At 36.2% G+C, this 18,836-nt stretch overlaps 1 protein-coding gene across 2 annotated transcripts in view; it reads left to right on the top strand.

The window, feature by feature from the left end:
* Positions 1 to 18,836, top strand: part of SMG1 (SMG1 nonsense mediated mRNA decay associated PI3K related kinase) — a 92,306-nt gene that overhangs the window by 22,008 nt on the left and 51,462 nt on the right. For both annotated transcript variants that reach the window (XM_046666695.1, XM_046666694.1), the window contains 12 exons: positions 1,975 to 2,135; positions 2,778 to 2,933; positions 4,852 to 4,988; positions 5,956 to 6,014; positions 7,294 to 7,507; positions 9,741 to 9,866; positions 10,274 to 10,346; positions 11,301 to 11,398; positions 12,787 to 12,960; positions 14,698 to 14,922; positions 16,194 to 16,295; positions 17,007 to 17,276. In XM_046666695.1, the coding sequence (XP_046522651.1) occupies positions 1,975 to 2,135; positions 2,778 to 2,933; positions 4,852 to 4,988; positions 5,956 to 6,014; positions 7,294 to 7,507; positions 9,741 to 9,866; positions 10,274 to 10,346; positions 11,301 to 11,398; positions 12,787 to 12,960; positions 14,698 to 14,922; positions 16,194 to 16,295; positions 17,007 to 17,276 (1,795 nt within the window). The remainder of the gene's footprint in view (positions 1 to 1,974; positions 2,136 to 2,777; positions 2,934 to 4,851; positions 4,989 to 5,955; positions 6,015 to 7,293; positions 7,508 to 9,740; positions 9,867 to 10,273; positions 10,347 to 11,300; positions 11,399 to 12,786; positions 12,961 to 14,697; positions 14,923 to 16,193; positions 16,296 to 17,006; positions 17,277 to 18,836) is intronic.

Below are 18,836 nucleotides of genomic sequence, written 5' to 3'. Positions count from 1 at the left end.
TCTTTTTTTAACCTGTATTCTCTGCTGCCTTATGTTTACTACTGTGTCACCAGAAAATGATACAAATATTTAACTCTTTAATAGTAAGGGAGAAGTGTATGTGATAGATAAACAGAATGAAAACAGGAAATTCAAACATTTAAATATTGGTAGACTTCAGTTATCTTGGCATTTCAGAAATATTTTATTTTATTCATTCATTCCAACAGCTTACTTTTCTAGGTTGTCTTAGGTGCCATACATACAGACATGTTCAAAATTTGTCAGAAAAGCTCATACGCTCTTTTCTTTTTCAATTCCCTTTCAGAAATTAATGATATGTTATGGTTCATTATAGGTGCACATTTAATGTGCTGTTTTTAGATACATGGGGAATGCCTTTTTATTAGTTTAAAAAAGTTCTCATGCTGCATTTAGTGTTAAAAGTATTTAAATGCTTATAGACTTACTATATTTAGAAAATATCCTCAGAATTCTTTTCTTGAAATTCCATAGATTTTATTTTCTATATGTTGAAAGTGCTGAGTTTTGTCTATCAACTAGTGAACCCTGAATGTTTGAAGAATACATTCCATTATGGAGCCTTAGTTAATTCAGTATGCTAAGATTATGCAATTTTATCAAGTTTTAGATTTGAGAGCCTTTAGGAGTAATTTAGATTTGTGCCAGTTAAGTATCCAAGTTTAATTTGACTTACTGTCTGCATTCTATATTAATAGTGGTTCCAGTAAACACAGATTAGTGTGTCTGACTGATTGAACCTATGCAAAGTTTCATGTTTAGTATTTTGTGGGTGAGGGCAACCAAAGGATGATAAACTCTGAATTGAATATATATGCAAACACTGCAGTCATTTTTACACCTGGAGGAAGGGCACTGGGGTTGAGGACTAGGTTAGTTTCTGCTCTTGCCAGTGTCCTTAACTTTTCCAAATATGGGTTCAGAAGGTGTTTTTAGTAAGTGTTATAAAGCTGTTTTTTTTCCTTTTTTCTTCTCAGAAGGTTGTTCCTTTCGGACGTATCACTGGGACAGGAACTTTTTTTTTTTTTTGGTATTTTTTATGTGCTGCCATAGAGTATTTAGTGTTATCTCTTGATACTTTATGATTAATGGTTGGGAGTATCAGAGATTATTCTGGACAACACTTGAATTTTAAATAGATTATGGACTGCAACCTTCAAATTCAGGTTTATTGATATCTGATATCTTTTATTTTCCTCACTTTATAATTTTAAAAGGTATTCTGTATAGTTAAGGAATCTTCAGTGAAGTCTTCAGTATTGCAACACATTAAAATAATGTTACTTTATAGCTAATGTGTTCTTTCCTTGTGTCCCACTGAGCTTGCTTCACATATCATTCTATCATTTATTTTCCCACCAAATAATCAAGTTATGAGTTCAAGTGAGAGAGAGAGAGAATGCCACAATGCCATGAGGCAGTACTTTAAAAATAATTTGGTAACACACCCTACCTGATATGTTGCCAGTGTTTTTTATTTTTATGACTGGGAAGATTAATTTTTCTACTGCTTAACCCTTTCCTGCGAGGAAAGTTTAGGAAGAATTACTCCTTTGATCAAGTTATGTGAAGAGAATCCTGGGCCCGGGTGATGAACTGTCTCAGTCTGCCCAGGACTGAGGGACTTTCCAGGACATGGGACTTTCAGTGCTAAAACCAGTTGAGTCTCGAGCAGAGCAGGATGAGTTGGTCACCCTAATCCTGGTGGTGGTTCATGTTCCTAAATGGGTCTATAGAGTAGTAGAAGGGGCTGAAAAGCTGGCATTTCATCCATTGACAGTCCCTTCCCAGTTGAGACTTTAGACACTGGAGTGCTTATTTGTAATAGTAATGCTTTAAAACATTTAAAAGGTGGAGAGAAGAGAGAAGCTTGTGTGAAAGAAAGATTTATGATTTGGGCTATTAAAATGTTTGTTTGAAGTTCTAATCTTCTATTCTTCTCTCTTCTTTCAGAACTGATAGTGCATCAGCCGACCCAGATAATTTAAAATATTCATCCAGAGATAGGGGTGGGTCTTCGTCTTATGGACTGCAGCCTTCAAATTCAGCTGTGGTGTCTCGGCAAAGACACGATGATACCAGAGTCCACGCTGACATACAGAATGACGAAAAGGGTATATATTGCCTCGTTGCAGAGGCATGGTTCTGTTCGTTTCTAACTTACCTATCCCTCTCTTTTCTTTCTCCCTTCCCCGCCTCTCTCTCTTTCTTCTATTAGTTTAAAATATAAATATTTTATGTTTATATAAAATATCAAAGAAAATGGCAGTTTATAATAGGCAGCACACCATGGTGCAGAGGAAAGAAACCCTGGACTTAGAGCTATGTGGTAAACAAACAACAAATATTATATGCAGTGCTGTTTTTGAAACTTTGTAGTAAGTTTACCCTCTTAATTTTTTTTAATTTAAATGTTCTTTTCACACACATAATATATAAATGCTGTTTCCTTGCCCACCAAAAACAGAAAATGATATCACTAAGGCTGAAGTCTTCTCCCGACTACCATCTTTTCTCTAGACTTCTAAAAAGTTTTTAAAGTGCAAAATCTGACTTAATTTAGTTCTTGTTTCTCTACTGCCATTGAAGATATTTAAGCAAAATCAGAGTGATTTCAGGGCAGGTGGCACTGGGAAAGAGTTGGAGAAGGAGGGCACGTTGAGCTGTAGAGTGGGTAATGAGATCCTGAACTGTCAGGAACTGCTTGAGTGAAGCAAAGAGCACCATGAAAATAATGTCGATGTCGCTGTTTTTAGGTGGCTACAGTGTCAATGGAGGATCTGGGGAAAATACTTATGGTCGGAAGTCGTTGGGGCAAGAGCTGAGGGTTAACAATGTGACCAGCCCTGAGTTCACCAGTATTCAGCATGGCAATCGTGCGTTAGCCATCAAAGACATGAGGAAATCACAGGGTAAGGCTGGGCAAACTGGGGACCAATCCCACATGCCTCCACCAAGATCTGTATCTCCTCTTCTGGATGCCTCATTTCTTGCTAATACCTTGCACCTGTAAGGTGGTTAGTTTACTCTGAGTTAAAAAGTGCAGGTGATAATTGTTTGTATTTCTTTTCCTGTGAACTATTTCTTAGAGTAAGTTTCCACAAGAAAGGTTTGAATACTTTTTAAAGGAGAATTCTCTTCTAATAAGATGAGAAGACTGGATAAGATTTTTTTTTGGCTGAGGAAGAGTCCCCCTGAGCTACCATCTGTGCCAGTCTTCCTCTGTTTTAAATGTGGGTCACTGCCTCAGCATGGCTGCTGACGAGTGGTGTAGGTCTGTGCCCAGGATCTGAACCTGGGCTGAAGCGGAGTGTGCTGAACCTAACCACTAGGCCCCTGGATAAGATTTCAAAGAAAGGCTTTTCCTGATTGTCGTTGACACTGAATGTATAGTGTTTAGTGGGCTCTTACTGCAGCAAGTCCTTGAACTCTAGGGCCTATGGGGCATATGGGTGTATAAGGAGCGGTCCCTTTTCTGCAGTTAAATACGCTGATACCGCTTTCTGCCTTATAACACAAGCCTCACTCTATAGTAAAGTGCCTTGAAAATTCAGAGAATTAGAGGTAATGATCTTCTTTTCTCCTAGAAGAGAAAGTTATGTTACTGGTAAAGCTGAGTATGAAATCAAGATTTCTGATTTACACACTTTGTTGGTTATGATTACTCTTTGAACATTTAGCTTATGATCATTTTTTTCCGTTGGGGTGTATGTGTTTGTATCTGTATCTTGGTGAACATCTTTGTGCACGTTGGCCTATAGCTTTTAAAAATTGATTTCTTTTGGGTAAATTTTCAGAAGTGGAATGCTAAGTCAAAGGCTATACTGTTTCTTAATAGTGTTTGAAGTCTTATGTAGGCTAGAAGCTAGAAAGTGACACTAAAGCTGATTTAGGCCAATTCTTCCTTCTGACAGGCTCGGATTTATGCAGTTTGCTAGTGGCAGAAATGTAAATAGAACCTAGATTTCCCTACTGGCAGCCTAAAAACATTTTCAGTATCCTTCCTTCCTGAAATACTCCATGGGCTAGGGATTTAAACATTCCTGTTCCTTCTCTCATGTGTTTTAATTTCTCTTATTATGAATTTTCCTTTCATATGCTTTAGAGAGAGGAAACTGTCACACCCTTTGTGGTTTGTTGTTAATGTACATTGGTTGATTACAATAAATAGGATGGCTGAAAATTTAAAAAGAAAGAGATATTTAGTATTTAATGCGTCTTTATTAGTAACATCCACCTTGTTTGAGCATTCCTGCTTGCTTGTCATTTAAATAAAGGGAAGAAAGGTCTGACTGCCATTTCCCAGTGGGAGCATGCCTTGCATGTGGTGGGTGGTAGTGAGGTGTGTGTTGAGCTGACTCTGTGACTGCAGTTCACCAAAACTTTGTCCTGGGAAAGTGATGATCATGTGAACAAGAGGCTCCCCTCCTCGGGGATACCAAGGTGAGAATAGAAGCATATAGGCTGTTTCTGATTGAGACTTTATCCCTAACATGTAGAAGTCTTTTACCTATACCCATGCTCTTTACTGGATATTGAAAACAGTTTAGACAGAACTGAAGAAAGTAATTTCCAAGTCTTTTTTGTCTCTCAGTTGGTCCTCTGGAATGAGGTGTTTACTTCGGTTTATCTTTGTTGAGGGTCTGTTATGTACCTAACGGTCTGCTGGGGCTTCGTTTACACCGATGAGCAAAAGTGTGACGGGCCCTGCATTCATTGAGTTTTCATTGTCCAGTGGACTGTGATTTTTGATGTACTTTAAAATATTTGGGTTGTGAGGTTTTTATGTTTATTTATACTCAGTGGATAACAAGATGTTTATATTCCCAGAGCGATCGATGTCTTATTCTGATGAGTCTCGACTGTCGAATCTTCTTCGGAGGATCACCCGGGAAGACGACAGAGACCGAAGACTGGCTACTGTAAAGCAGTTGAAAGAATTTATTCAGCAACCAGAAAATAAGCTGGTGAGTATCATATGTTTGGAAATGTTGATAATTTTTGTTTCCGTAATAAACTAGATAATTCTGTCTTGAGTGGTTTAAGATGGAAGAGATTTGCTTCTTAGGAAAAATAACAGGGATTCCTTATTCCAGTTTAATTTGTCCTGTATTACGATGATCTAGAATTTAATGCCCCTAATGTGTGATTTGTCTACCATTTGTTGGCTCCACATTGGTGCTTTCTGCAATAAAGCGCTTTTAACATGTTTATTCTGTTGTCCTCAGAATTGTTTGTGTGTGCTCTGGGACACAGTATCTGTTTGTATTTTATATGTGAAACTGAAGTGGGGGGTACATGTTTCGTTTATTGGTAACTTTGGTCTGGTGGCCAGTGCTAAATAAATGGAAAAACCCTTTAAAGAACGAAGTGTAGGCTCAGTTACAAATTTCTCTCCACCCCGAGTAATTCTCCTAATGTTAAATTAAGAACTTGATATAGAGCAGGAGAAAATTAATGAGAATGGTATTATGAGTCAAATAAACATTTAGTTTGAAGCAAGTGCCTCCCCCCACCATTTTATTATGCAAAAATTCAAATATGCAGCAATTGAAAGAATTTTCCAGGAAACATCATGTGCCCATTATCTAAATTCTGTCATTAACATTTTACCCTATTACTTTATCACATCTCTCTCCCTCAATCAATCTAGCTTTTTTTTTTTTTTAATGTGTGTCAGAGGAAATTAAACAATCCTTTTGAGTTTATTTTTTTCCTTGATGTTCATGGCTCTATGTTTTCTATTGATGAATTGCTTTGATAATTTGAAAGGAAACTTATGACACTCCTGATAAATGTTGGGGACTGGGAATAATAAGGAAAGTAAGGTGCTGTCCAGTTATAATTTGGAGGGGAACACAAGAAAAAAGAGTACACAATGTTATTCTTACAAGTATAGGAATTTTAAGCTTTTATAAATGTGTTTGTTTTAAGGTACTAGTTAAACAACTGGATAATATCTTGGCTGCTGTACATGATGTGCTTAATGAAAGGTAAGTAACTGATAATAGTTAAATTTAAAAGACTTTAAAATATATTTTTAGAAATTATTAAAAAATACACAAGATAAACCCATTAGTTTCATTTATGAACATCTATTTAATGTTTCACTGGGTTCTCTTGTCATCTTTACCTCTGTTACAGTATTTATACGTTAATTACCATTGAATGCAAATAGAATCCAGTTGAAAAGAAATACCATTCTTTTTTTTTGATTTATCATCATGACTGAATAGTCAGTGTTGAGCACTGACTTGTAGAGTGACAAGCTCTTAATGCAGGCATGAATGAATGAGGTGAACTTTTGTAAACTAGAGAATTTTGAAACTGCTTAGAGACTAGCGGTGAAAGGGAGCTTCCTTCTTTGGGCAACAGTGGATTCAGACCATCTAATCCACGAGGCTGCTGGGGTTCTCCAAAGGTGTGCAGAGCCATTTCTTCGTAGGGTGATTCCCAAAGAATTGCAGTGTTCTGGGCCGGCCCCGTGGCCCAGTGGTTAAGTTTGCGTGTTCTGCTGCGCCGGCCTAGGATTTCATTGGTTCGGATCCTGGGCACGGACATGGCACCTCTCATCAGGCCGCGTTGAGGCGGCGTCCCGCATACCACAACTAGAAGGACCCACAACTAAAATATACAACTATGAACTGGGGGGATTTGGGAAGATAAAGCAGGAAAAAAAAAAAAAAGATTGACAACAGTTGTTAGCTCAGGTGCCAATCTTTAAAAAAAAAGAATTGCAGTGTTGGAAAGCACCCAAAAACTCATCTCAGCAGGTCATGAACCTTACTGCTTTTTGATAGTTTTATTTTATATAGTTACTTATTAATATTATACTTAAGTCAGTGTTATCCTTTTATTATATTTAACTATTACAATTTTCTATTTTTATAGTGCTTACATATTGAGCATTACATAGTATATAGTTATTTATAGTGTGTTTTTATTTGATCATTTGTTTCTGCCCTTTTCTGTGAATCATTTAATGTAGTTTGAGATAGAATTGGAAGCCTGAATTTTAGTATTTCTGGGCCTCTCCTTACTGTTTGTAAATAATTGATTCTGTAAAAGAAAATCTAATATCTAACAAACGTACTTTGTGGGATAGATAATATAGAATATTTAAAGTGGATAAAATCTCAACCTTTCATGAAGTTTGAATAGAAATTTTTAAAAGCTCGTTTGACATTGTTTTGTAGGATGTGTCATTCTTGTCGTCTTTGGAAACTTAAGCTTTTTGTATGTTTTGTTTTATTTGCATTAAAATAAACACAGTAGCAAATTGCTTCAGGAGCTGAGGCAGGAGGGCGCCTGCTGTCTTGGCCTTCTCTGTGCTTCTCTGAGCTATGAGGCTGAGAAGATCTTCAAGTGGATTTTTAGCAAATTTAGCTCATCTGCAAAAGATGAAGTTAAACTCCTCTACTTATGTGCCACCTACAAAGCACTAGAGACTGTAGGAGAAAAGAAAGCCTTTTCATCTGTAATGCAGGTAAGAATGAGGGGGAAGAATTGATGATGTGCTTGGGAAGAGAGCTGTCCTTAACACATGTCCTTGGGAGGGAGCTTGAAGAAAGGAACCTTAGAAAAGGGTATCTACTGATAGTGAATATGATGCGAGTAAAATTCCTCCTTCTGAATTTGAGTGAAGGATACACATTAAGGGTAGATTTAAAATAAGTTAGTTTTTAAATTTTGTCTTTTCGCCTTTTAGAAGCTTTCCTTTGAATCTGTTTTGTACTAGAATCATTTGCAGATTTAAAAACAGGAACTCCATGAGAGGAGCTGGATAGGAGGGGACTTATTATTTTTGAGGGAGACAACAACTAAACATCACAACTCATTTTAGGCCTTTTTAGGTTTGATAAAATGTCAGAAATTCTTATTCCAAGTGATATAAAATAATCATGTATAAATGAATATCACCTCTAGTTTTATTTCACTTTTGTGTGTGTGAATGTATTAAAAGATCATTCCCGATTTAATTTTGAGCAAAGTTACAAGTAATTAAATTTTTGTTGAGCTAATGTTTTTAAAAATTAGGATGTGGTGTTTTAGAACATCTGGTATCTTCTTTATTTTTGCTCCTTTCCAATTCATGATATGCTTTATTTTGGTTAAGTATTTTAAGAAAATGGATATAAGAAATAATCCTGCATTTTTAAAAAATGCATTTTCCCTTGATTATAGAGGTTATGAAAAAATTTTGGAAAAGATTCGAAAAATTATCTATAACTAAACAACGTAACACCAAGTTGGGCTTATTCTGTGTACAGTTTTTGTATTATGAACATTTCCCCAAGTATTTATTTTGAAAATTTTCAAAGTCACAGGAAGACAGACCAGTACAATACTACCCATATACCTAGATTTATCACTTATTTACACTTTGCTGTGGTTGTTTTATTTCTCTACCTATACACATGCACACTTTTTGTTGAACCATTTGAAAATACATTACACATGATGACAATTCACCCCCATAATGCTTCAACATGCATCTCCTGAGAATAAGGCTATTCTCTATAACAACAATATGATGATCATATCTAAGAAAGTAAATTTTATTGTATAATACAATCCACATTCAGATTTCTGCAGTTGCCCTTAAGATGTCTTTTGTAGCTTTTGTCTTACCTGACCCAGGATCCCATCAAGATTCATGCGTTTGGTGGTGTGCCTCTTTAATCTCTCTTAATTGGAATAGTTCTCTGTACCTTTTTTGTCCCCCTTATTTTGTAGAATGTTCTACTTTCTGGGTTTCTCTGATTGTTTCCTCCTGATTAGATTCAATTTAAACATTTTGGTCACCAATCCCACAGGGGTTCATACTTATTCTTGCTTGGCACTAGTAGGCATGTAACCTCAGGTTGTCTCACTCTGAGATGATGAGTTTGATCCCCTGGTTGAGGTGATGACCACCAGATCTTTCTATCGCGAAGGCTTCTTTTTCTCCCTTCGTAATTAGTAATCAGGGCATGATACCATGAAACCTTCTGAATGTCCTGTTTTTTAGTAATATTTCACTCAGTGATTTTAGTATGCATTCATATTCTGTGTCTGTGTAGATTATATAACATTGGCTGTTGCAAAATGGTGGTTTTCTAATTCTAGCATTTCTTCTATATTTATCACAACATTCTTTTGTAAACAAGAGCTTTCCTTTTGGGAAAAAGTGGTTTTTAACAGCTGCAAAGTATTGTCAGTGGTATGCCATGTATTTATTTTAAAAATCTGTCTATATATAGTGGTAATGTGAGCTTGCATGTCATTCGTATGTTGGAGCCATGCTAATCTCCAAGTCATTCCAATTTGAAGCAAGTAACTAATATCCTAAAGCAGAAACTGTACAAAATTTGCTGTATATTTTTAATTGGAAAGTAATTGTGATACTTTAAAGGAAAGTTTCCAAGCAGATCTTAGTTTTTCTACTTGAAATTTAGTCACATTCATAGTCTTAAAGAGAGCACTTAGGAATAATGTAAACAGACATTACTTTAGGAATAGTGTTAATAGACATAAAAGAAGAGAAAAACTATTTGGTTTCAGCATAATATCTTAGTGGAATGAAATGTTTTCAACTTTTTTTTAAACTCTATATAGAATTTATTTCCTCTGGTGTCATAATTAGTTTTGGATATAGTCACTGTTAAGTAATGAACCTAATTTGCTTGTTTTCTCCCTGTTTTATTGAATGTTCATGTTTTGCAACTTTTACTTTTTAGCTTGTAATGACCAGCCTGCAGTCCATTCTTGAAAATGTGGATACACCAGAATTACTTTGCAAATGTGTTAAGTGCATTCTTTTGGTGGCTCGATGTTACCCTCATATTTTCAGCACTAATTTTAGGGTGAGTTCCCCAGCTCCCTCTTTTCAGGTGATGTAGTGAGGAGTTGTTTGCATGTATGAGGACTGGGAAATCAGATGGAAATGACGTCTGCTCCTTTGAGTATGATCAGTGATGTTTGAGGGTCTGAGGTTGAATGGTGCGGTAATACTGTTTTTATAAAAAGTACCATCTATCCTTTCTGACGTTAATACCTTAAAGATATTTAAAGAAAAAATATAATTTCATCAGTGTCATAAATGAAGTTCTGTTATTCCCCTACCCTAACCTCTCCCTTTCTAAGACTGTATAATGTCAAATAGGTAGAACCCAGATGCTCTTTTTAGGATCTCTTACTCTGAAATGGTCCACAGTTGGAATAGCAGTAAGACCTTAAAATGCTTAGCCTTCTTCTCTTTGTCTGCATCCAGGATACCGTTGATATATTAGTTGGATGGCATATAGACCATACTCAGAAACCTTCGCTCACACAGCAGGTATCTGGTAAGTTGCTTAGCACGTACCATTTAAGTATCGTGGGAAGGAGCACGGCTCCCTCAAAGACTAGCTGTTATTACTCTTTCTTTGATAATGCAAGAAAAATAATTGCTTCACAGAAATATTTTGGTTATCATAAATGAACATTACTTTTTAGCTAAATTTATCGTTTCAAAGGAAAATTGTGTACTTGGTAGTAGGTAGGGAGAGTAAGTATAGATTATAGTGTTGTACCTGTGAGAAATTGAAAGGACTTATCTCAAGTCATTTGTAGTGTGTGCTAGTAGGATGAGAGATCGTAATGGTAATACCCTGAAATGTGGAATGCAGAGTACATAAAATGTCGAATACCCTGGATATTTATGACTTCTTTTTGTTATTATTAAAAAACAAACAAATGGATTAATTTGGAGAATTGTCATAATGATAAAGAAATATATATTTTTTTGACTGGCAGGACTTATTTGGACTTTTCAGCTCATTCCAGGTGCAATAATTTCTCTTAGCTTATTTGGTGCAATAAACTTCTGGAAGTAGGATGTGCAGGAGAGAGTGTTTCTGTCCCCTTTCCACTGGAGAGATGAGTGGACACCTTTGGTGGCTCAGTGTGGCCCTGGAGTAGAAAGACAGGCTCGTGGTAGATTGTGGCATTTCAGTCTATGCTATGTGTATAGTGTCAATATGAATATTAAATCTGCTAAAAAAAAAATAAGGACATGAGATAGACGTTTTAATTTCTGGAGATTGTTCATTTTTGCAGCATGAAAAGAAACATTGGTCAATCATGATCTGCGAGTTTAACAGTTAACAGTCCTAGTTTTATGATATGGGGCATAGGGCATGTTTTAAGAGTGGGCAACTTGAAAACCAGACACCTTTTAAAACAAGGCTCTTAAATTTATTTTTAATTTGGATTTTTTGTTTTTTCTACTATTTCAAAGTTTCTTATGTGATTCCTAGGGTGGTTGCAGAGTTTGGAGCCGTTTTGGGTCGCTGATCTTGCTTTTTCCACCACTCTTCTTGGTCAGTTTCTAGAGGACATGGAGGCATATGCTGAGGTGAGTATATAGAAAGTTGTTATTTCCTAAAATTTCAGTTAAGCAAAAAACAAAACAAAAATTTTAAACAGTGCTAGATTTATTTTGAAATAATTCAGACCCCATGGTGTTTTAGCAGAAATTACAAGACCATGAAATATTTAAAGTTTTATTTTAGATTTTTTTTAAAAGATGCCAACAGAATTACCAGAGAGACTAAAAGAAAAATTGCAGGGCTAATTTTGCAATGCTTTAAATAATCTTGGTAGCTAGTAGTTTTCTGGAGCCATTGTTTGTAGCTCAGTCACTCGTAGTTTTTGTTCCGAAGAGAGTCTTAGAAAGTAAGGTGAATTGGTGTTGTAGAAAAGCCCCTAAAGACTTTCTTCTTACATGTATTGGGGATCTTGGATCCTGCTTTGGAGGACAAGACTTGGTTTCAGCCAACTTTTGCAGCTGTGGAAGCACAGTGTGACAGCGTTAAGGGTGCTGCTGAAGTGTCCGTTACTGGCTCTTGGCTTTCCCGGCCACATGTCCCGGCCTAATCTGCCGTCTCCCGTCTGAATCTCCTCCTGCTGCCCTGCTCAGATCTGCCATGATCCGTGTTTGCTGTTCCAGGTTCCCATAGAGCTTCAGCCTCATCTTTACTTCACTACTTTTGACTGTACTGGTCTGTTTGCTCCCTTTCAGAGAAAAGTGAGGGAATATTTTCTTCCCTGCATTTCTTTACCCCCACCCCTGGAAAATCTTTGTTCCCAGCACGCCTTTGGAGCTGATCTGCCTCTGTAGAGACTCTGCTCCGTGGTATCCATAAAATCTAATTCTCTTTGATTATCTTGGGTGCTTAATTGTATGTAGGTGCATATTGGTTCTAGTATCCCATTTTTTTGCTGGAGTCATTTCATTTTGAGTGTATCTTATTTCCTCAGCTAGATTATAAAGCTGTAAACCAAATCTTATAATTTTCTAAGTCTCCCCCGTCCCCTTGTGTGCAGTAATGGTGTGGAGTACTTATTGTTGGGTTGAGTGGCTCAAAGAATACCTTGAATGAGATTTTAGCAAGGACCAATTCAGGAATGGCAAAAGTTTCTGGCTCCGTTTACACCTATATATAACTATGGTATATGTACTAGAATTTACTTTTCCCAATATCATCTGGGTATATAACAAATAAATATCTGAGTAAATAACAAGAAGTTATTTCCTTAATCTACTGAGGTTAATATTGTTTATTTAGAGAAGTAAAATCCACTTTTACTTTTACATTCATGTTTCCTAGTCTCCTAGGCCAAAATTTCTCTTTATTTGTAAAAATCTATTATAAAGTTAATTAGCTTAAGAATTGGGAGTTTTCGTTTTCCTTTTTTGAACAACGTCCTACTTAAATAAGAATACTGTGCATTCACATCCAGGACCTCAGCCACGTGGCCTCTGGGGAGTCAGTGGATGAAGACGTTCCTCCTCCATCAGTGTCCTTACCAAAGTTGGCAGCGCTTCTCCGGGTATTCAGTACTGTGGTGAGGAGCATTGGGGAACGCTTCAGTCCAATTCGGGGTCCTCCAATTACTGAGGCATATGTAACAGATGTAAGTGTCTTTAGGAGTTTTAAATATTCCAAAATAAAATTGTTTTGTATTATAAATACTTCTCTTTACCTAGGAAACTGTTATTAACCCTTGATTTGTTTAGCATGTATGTATGTATGCGCCTGGCTGCTTTCTTAAACAGCCAGAGAAGTAGGGAATCCTACTGTTTTCCATCCCCCTCCTCTTCCCCCCTCTCCCCTCAGGAAAAAAAGGCCGCTCTGAATTTCAAAATGTCCGTGAGCTTTTGTCTTAGGAGATCCTTCGTAGATTCATTTATTCTTGTTTTTTCATACATACTTTTGAAATCTTATAATTTTGTTTTCTAATAATATTAGTTACAATTTTGCTTTTAAATTATTGTCTCCTTTTAATTTTTCAACATATTAAGAATAACACACTATAGAGAAAGCCTCAAAAAGTAATTTTCTGTGAGTATACAGGATGAAACAACTTGAGAACCTGACATCAAAGGATATAAAGATGTAAGAACCTAAAATATATAGTAATCTGAGACCAATTTTAGGAGGTAGCTACATTGCCACTCCGAACGTGCGTTGCACTGTATTACAGTCCACTGAGTGGCTGAGTGTAACAGACATGAGACGTGAACCCCCGTCATTACCCTCTGCTTGATTAAGAAGGGATACTGTTCTAAAAGATTTCATCTAAATGATTAAAATTTTATTGTTAGAATAAAACGGGCTTTTATGAACATTTTCTTTTGTAGAACACATTACTAGATAAAATAGGATGTTAATTACATATGCAATTCTTGGTAAGGTAATTGTGTATTTGAGCAGAAATGTCAGATCTTGAAGATAATTAAAACCAGCATATTTATTTTTTAAACCTGATCAAAATGATGTCATATCTTTGTTCCACTTTTACTATCTAAAAGGGTTGTTTGATGACTGTGTCAGTGTTGAAATAAAGGCAGTTAACGCAATATAAAACAAAAGGAACATAATTATTTTCCAAGATAGTTATGTATTGAATGTTTTCTTCTGTGATAGTCTTTGAGGCCTTTTTAACCTGTATATAGGTTTAAAAAACCTGTGTGTAGTGGTTGTTGAATATTATAGAAGTAATTTTGTGTTGTCAGTTTGTTCTATTTTTTTCCCATTTTTTTATTAGGAATTTAGTACGTTAATATTGACTATTATAGTTTGGTGGGATTTTTGGTTGGGAATTACATGATTTTCATATCCTCGTATAGGTATTATATGGTATGACTGCAAATACTTTTCTTTCAAACGAGACCATCAATACATGAACTTTCATAAGCTAAAGGTGACTTGGATGTTTCGTTTTAGAAGATTGTTTACCGAAAGCCCAAGTGCTAGATTACAGAAAGTTACTCTCATGCCAAGTTATTCCCGTACTGTTAATACTTTTACTGTTCTAAGTTCTAGTGTACTTTATGATTATAAAGATTGTGAGCTTCGGCCATTTAGTGACTTTGAGGGCATAGGAAGTGGATATTAGAGAAATAGAGGATGGCAAATTCCATTTCCTGTCACAGTAGTACTTAAGAATTTTTTAGGCAAGATCATTTTTGTGTATTGTACTAAAGATACCCTTATTATTATTCAGCCACTGAGAACTAGAATATTAAGAGACTACTGACAAGGCAGGTAGTTAATTTCCAGTTGAAACTGCATTAAATAGGAAATATTTTTTTGCTCTCTGGAAGCATGTGAATTTTTTTAAAAAGCTGCTTGTTTTCCCCATTTGCAGGTTCTGTACAGAGTAATGAGATGTGTGACGGCTGCAAACCAAGTGTTTTTTTCTGAGGCTGTGTTGACAGCTGCTAATGAGTGTGTTGGTGTTTTGCTCGGCAGCTTGGATCCTAGCATGACTATACATTGTGACATGGTCATTACATATGGATTAGATCAACTGGAGAATTGCCAGACTTGTGGTACAGATTATATCATCTCAGTCTTGAATTTACTCACATTGGTATGTGAATTCTTTTTTGTTGCTTTTTAATATGTTGATTTAATGAGGCCCTTAAATTTAAATTGATATGGAAGAAATTAAGGCCTTTTTTTTTTAAGTAGTGCATTAGTCTCACTTATATAATCTAGTTTCCTTTTGCTCTAGTGTCTGTTTACTTTTAGTGTTTGATAGCTTATCTCAGTGTAGATTTACTCGTTTTTTGTGTTTTGTTTTTGTTTTTTTGGTGAGACATCATCCTTCACACGAGACTGTCTAGTACTCCTGATAAATACTATATAAGAGCAGGTACTTAATAGCTACTTTGAAAGACCCTGTTATGTTTTGTTTTCCATATGAAGCTTCTCCATAAACATTTCCCCTCCCCTCCACCTTTTATTGTGGACATTTTGAAGGCTATTAAAAAAACAGAATAGTATAATGAATCATTGCAGACTTAATACTCAGTTTCTGTAATTAGAAACACATGGCCCATCTGGTTTCATCCGGGCCTCTGGTTCTCTGCCGCCTCCTTGCTGTCCTTCCATCCCCGACTGGAGTATTTTAAAGCAAATTCTAGATGACATTCTGCTGAACATTTCTGCCAAAGTTACACCTCCTTTTGCCAACGTGAAAAAAAATGCCCATGTTTAAGTATAAACATATATATCCTATTTAGCTGTTTGAACATTTTTAATGTCACAGTGTTAAGGCCTTAAAATATGACTTAGATATATATTTCTTAACTAATAGACTATTTTGCAGAGCAGTTTTAGGTTTACAGAAAAATTGAGCAGAAAGTACAGAGTTCCCTTGTACCCTCTCTCCCTAGTAGTTTTCCGTTAACATCTTGCTTTAGTGTGGTACATTTATTATAATTGACGAGCCACATCGACACATTATTATGAACTGAAGTCCATAGTTGACTCTCTGTGGTCCACAGGTTCTGTATGTCTGTAAGTTCACTCTCTAGATTGTACGTTCTGTGAGATTTAACAAATGTATAGTGCCGTGTATGCAGCATTAGAGTATCATATAAAATAGTTTCTCTGATCTAAAAATCCCATGTGTTCACCTACTCATCCCTCCCTCCCGTCAGACCCCTGGCAACCACTGATGTTTTTACTGTCTCCATAGTTTGGCCTTTTCCAGAGAGTCGTATAGTTGGAATCATACAGTAGTATGTAGTAGTAGCCTTTTCAGATTGGCTTCTTTCACTTAACAATATGCATTTAAAGTTCCCTCATGTCCTTTTGTGACTTGATAGCTCATTTCTTTTTATTTTATTCTTTTAGATTGTTGAACAGATAAATACAAAATTGCCATCATCATTTGTAGAAAAACTGTTTATACCATCATCAAAACTACTATTTTTGCGTTATCATAAAGAAAAAGAGGTAAGTGATACATTGATAATTAGGTCATTGAAGAGTTTTACTTATGTTACTTAGTAGGCTACGTAAGTGAAATTGAATGAAATGAGAAATACTTGATTTAGAATATAGTGATTATGATTCTGTTAATATTTGTTAGTTATTGTACACCTTGATGAATGATATGCCAAATATTCTTTTTAGATTTCCGTCATTTGTTTTTATTAAAATAAATTTGTTTTATTAAAATCTCATAAAGGTAAAACAAGCAGATATATTTTAAAAGTTATAAACTCAGTAAACTCAGGAGTACTGTGTATGTTGTAAATAAAACTTCATTATTAGCTTTTCAGCTAACTCCCTGTCAAGACCACTGTAGACTTTCCGAAGTAGATGTAGGAAAACCAATCTTAAGAAACTGCTGTTTGTGTATTTATTTTGACACTGGCTGTCTTTTAAAAGCAGCCTTTTAAGAAATTTCATATTTCTGCTTTTAATATAGAGTCCCCTTTCTTTGTAATCAAGCTTTATAAATTTAACAAGCTTACCCGTATCTATAGGTTCCGTAAGGTTGATTTTTTAGAAATTAAGATCTTTGGTGTTCTGGACATTGAATGTATCAATCTTAAATCGATTTGCATGATCACCATTATACAGATAGTAATTTATTTTCCATATAATTGTAGAAGATTAATTTTCTGTTTAATTATCACTTTCCTGAATTCTCTTTTTAAGGTTGTTGCTGTAGCCCATGCTGTTTATCAAGCAGTGCTCAGCCTGAAGAATATTCCTGTTTTGGAGACTGCCTATAAATTAATTTTGGGAGAAATGACTTGTGCCCTAAACAACCTGCTACATAGCCTACAACTTCCTGATGCCTGTTCTGAGATAAAACATGAGGCGTTTAAGAATCATGTATTCAATGTAGACAATGCAAAATTCGTAGTTATATTTGACCTCAGTGCCCTGACTACGATTGGAAATGCCAAAAACTCACTAATTGGGGTGAGTCTTGCCTTGTAATGCCTTCATTTTATCCACACTGAAGCCCCTTCTCCTTGCGTGTTTCTGTATTTCGTCTGCTCTCGTGGCATGCATGTGCAGAGTCCCTGTAGAACAAACTGTGTGTTGAGGACGTGCCGGGATGATGAAGACGGGCAGGGATCTTGTCTTGCCATTGTGTTTAGCTCTCTCCTTGCTTTCCTTGACAACTCTTGATAGAATTTTTTAATATTTGTTTTATGTTTTAGAACTTATCTGTTCTGAATTTCTCCTTTTTACCCTAACATGCTTGTAGGAAATTTGTCAGCGTTTTCCACAGCTCTAATTTGTGTAATTCTTTTAATGTGCAGCCCCTTTTTCCCCTGGTACTCCTTCTCCTCTCCACTAAAGTTAGTACTTACATGTGGTCTTACTGTTTGACTACATGTTTTTTCTAGGAACGTTCATATATTCTTTCTTTTGGAAAAAGAATAAAGGTTTCTTTCCTTTAAGAAATTTGAAGTGACCCTGCTTTTGATTTATAATTATATGACTGTGGTTTGTATATTTCACCCTCCTATTGGACCTTGCAGGACTGAAAAACGTGATTTCTAATAGAAAGTAATGGCATATGGTTAAGGGATAACGTTTCTAAGAAAGCAGGGAGGAAAAAGGCAATATCTGATGTTTGTCCTGCGTGCCTTGTTAGATCAGATTGCTTTATCTCCTCCATGGCTGCTGCTTCGGGCTTATGTTGGAAGGCTGTGGGGGAGACTCTTCCTGTCTTTACCCTCTAAAATGTGGTTGGCGAGGAATTCACATTGTATGCAAATTTGAGGTTTATCTTCTCCACTCCAGAAGCAAGGAGAGGGGATGAGGATGTGGGGCAGTCAGGTGGAATGGAGTATCTTAGCAGCAGGAAAGAAAAGGGAAGGATGGAAAGGCTTGAGTGGCAGGATGTGCCTTTGTTCTCATTAGACAGGGCCCCTTGCCACTAGTACTGTAGTCCCCCATTATCCATGGGAGATACGTCCCAAGATGCCCAGTGGATGCCTGAAACTGTGGATAGTACCAACCCTACATATACTAGGCTTTTTCCTGTATATAAATACCTATGATCAAGTATAGTTTATAAATTAGGCACAGTAAGAGATTAATAACAATAATAAAATAGAAATTATAACAATGTACTGTAATAAAAGTTACCATACGTCGTAGCAACCTTAGCATACAGCTTCTTTTCTTTCCATATTGAGTCAAGAACTTTTACCTTTTCACTTAAAGGAAGTGCTTTACAGCTTCTCTCTGGCATATGTGAACTGTCAGCATCACTGCCCTTGCACTTTGAGGTCTTTATTAAGTAAAATCAGTGTGACTTGAACACAAGCACTGCAATACTGTAACAGTTGATCTGATAACCAAGATGGTGAAGTGACTAATGGGCAAGTAGTGTATGTAGAGTGGGTATGCTGGGCAGAGGGATGAGTCAGAGGGTACTGAAACTGCGGAGAGTGAAACCACAGACAAAGGGGCACGACTGTGTTTGGAAAATTGAGGAAATACAGTCTCCTATGCTAAAGGACA

Source organism: Equus quagga, chromosome 7 (assembly GCF_021613505.1).
Source record: "Equus quagga isolate Etosha38 chromosome 7, UCLA_HA_Equagga_1.0, whole genome shotgun sequence".
NCBI lineage: Eukaryota > Metazoa > Chordata > Mammalia > Perissodactyla > Equidae > Equus > Equus quagga.
This window is presented reverse-complemented; position numbering and strand designations above follow the sequence as displayed.